The sequence below is a fragment of the Acyrthosiphon pisum genome, chromosome A2 (genome assembly GCF_005508785.2).
Source record: "Acyrthosiphon pisum isolate AL4f chromosome A2, pea_aphid_22Mar2018_4r6ur, whole genome shotgun sequence".
Classification (NCBI taxonomy): domain Eukaryota; kingdom Metazoa; phylum Arthropoda; class Insecta; order Hemiptera; family Aphididae; genus Acyrthosiphon; species Acyrthosiphon pisum.
The window spans coordinates 102863644-102866146 of NC_042495.1; the positions used below are offsets into that span (position 1 = coordinate 102863644).

The 2503-nt window shown below is 31.4% G+C and overlaps 1 protein-coding gene across 1 annotated transcript in view; it reads left to right on the plus strand.

Moving 5' to 3' along the window:
* The first annotated feature begins 28 nt into the window (after positions 1-28).
* LOC100163725 (arylsulfatase B) overlaps positions 29-2503 on the plus strand; it is an 8094-nt gene continuing 5619 nt past the window's right edge. The window contains exons 1-6 of the mRNA XM_029489299.1: positions 29-339; positions 419-565; positions 1144-1303; positions 1641-1711; positions 1798-1950; positions 2025-2292. Coding sequence (XP_029345159.1) covers positions 434-565; positions 1144-1303; positions 1641-1711; positions 1798-1950; positions 2025-2292 — 784 coding nt within the window. The 5' untranslated portion in view covers positions 29-339; positions 419-433. The remainder of the gene's footprint in view (positions 340-418; positions 566-1143; positions 1304-1640; positions 1712-1797; positions 1951-2024; positions 2293-2503) is intronic.

A 2503-nucleotide genomic window follows, 5' to 3' on the forward strand; every position in this document is an offset into this window, starting at 1 on the left:
AGGCGTGCGCGTTTACATATAGGATGTACTTACCAATATTAGTATTTAGTGTAGGTATTGTGTTTTAGAATGTAAAATATCTGTAATTTTAAATTAGTTTTTTTAATATCGCAATATCTTTGGTTTTACGCATCGTTCGCCAGATCACTCGATAGTCGATTAAATATCCTATTTTAATTTTTATAAATATATATTGTCAATACAATATATTAGGCATAAAGGCGTCACATTGTTATAATACATTGTATTGTGGCATTGATTGTTCAATATCTGACCTCGTTAAACTATAGTTACCGCAACACGTAGCGTCTTTTTAAACTACCTTCCAATAATCTATAGGTACAGTCTAAACACTAAAGTGATTTCGATTTTTTTTTTCAATTATTGTCACATCATATTCACATAATATACACTACAGATCACTTCAGTTACCATGAGTGTGTCCATTAGCTGTTCTATTCGTATTTTGATCATACTTGTATCTTCACTATTATCTGACTGCAGTTTTCTACGAGGACCTAATAAGAAGCAACCTCATATCATTCTCATCGTTGCTGACGATTTGGTGAGTTCTCCTGGAAATTGGTAATTTTTACATATAAAAATTAATGTCAGTAATTAACGTACACCCACATAACAAAAAGCTCATTTCTATGTTTGATAAAATCTATTTTAGGTACTTACCTATATAGTTGACAATGGAGTATTCAGGTATTACATTAGGGGTACGGGAGTATTCAATAATTTAAATCAGATAATTTAACAAATATAAAAATATAATATAATATAGATACATTTTTTTTATAATGATTTCTGGCTATGTATTAGATATAAGTATATAATTCGCTGTACTGCACCACAATGCAAACGTGTAAAGTGTAGCTAACTTTAGTAATAAGTACTCAAGTATACATGGCCACATATTAGTACCTACCTAAACTGAGAAATTGTAAACGTGTGACGCATATTATAGGCGCAATTTTAACTTTTGACTGGGGGGGGGGGGTTGAATATATTTAAAGCAAGCAGACCATTGCAATATAGCATATTAAAATTATATGTCCTAGGTTTTTTGGCCCCAATTGGCGCCTATGCGTGTGACGTGTGTAAATAATATAATATTATACTTTTACATATCAATAGGGATGGAACGACGTTGGTTTTCATGGATCAATTCAAATACCCACTCCAAATATTGATGCTTTGGCGTATAATGGTGTAATATTAAATCGCCATTATGTCCAACCAACTTGCACTCCGTCTAGAGCTGCTTTGCTTACCGGAAAATATCCCATTCGATATGGTAATTCTCGAAATTGAATCATATTTAAATTTTTTTTCAAATTTAAAAATGTAACCATAAGTGATAAGTCATAACAAATTAACATATTTTAAAGCATATAATAGTAGTAAAACAGTTCTTACACTTGACATAAAATAAAAATTAATTATTCTACAGTCATATATTCGAACATTCTGAACTCAATTATACTGGGATGTATTTGAACTGTTTTCGAATTCAATCTAAAATATATTTCTCACATTTATTTAAGTTTGGAGGTTCGAAGATATTGAAAACCCATATCTAGTTGTAACACAACACATATTTTATTGTCTCAAATTGTGTTTTACATTTTAAGGCCTTCAAGGATTTCCAATTATTGCTGGTGTACCATTGGCACTTCCGTTAAATGAAAAAATTTTACCACAAGTAATTATAACAACCAATATGATTGATTATTATTATTGCATTAGTCGTTTTGCATAATTACAGCTGATTAATTTTTAACATTTTAGTATTTGAAAGATCTGGGTTATTCAACTCATTTGGTGGGGAAATGGCACTTGGGCGCAAACAAAAACCAGCATACCCCCATAAAAAGGGGATTCGACAGTCATTTTGGTTATTGGAATGGATTCATAAGTTATAGGAACAGTACGCATTCTACGGTGATAATAACAGTTTAAAAATGTTTATTAATAATAATTAGTAATTTGTTTTTGAACAATAAATTATCATACAGGGATTAATGGTAGGGAAAGATGCCAGGCGTGGGTTCGAAAGAGCAGGAGACGAGATGGTTGATCGATATGCAACAGACATTTTCACCGACGAAGCTAATAAAGTTATAAAGTTATGTAAAAATCATGATAAACCAATGTTTTTAATGGTAAGCCATTTAGCCGTTCATACCGGAGTACCTGGACCAAATATCTTGGAAGTTTCAAATAAAACACACAATGATATCAGATTTGATTATATTGAAAACAAAGAGAGAAGACTTTATGCTGGTAAGAAAAATTAGACCTAATTCTTTGAAATCTTAATGTTACAAAATTAAGGGCGTTGCATGCGGCGATTTCCTGTCTTTGTCTAACACACGTGTAACATAGGAATAACGACCAAAGAGCCTGACAAAAATTGAGATACTTCTAGTTGTTCGATTTAAAAAATGTAAAGATGTTTGAATTGGTATACAAGTTCACTTTGCATCGGTCGAAG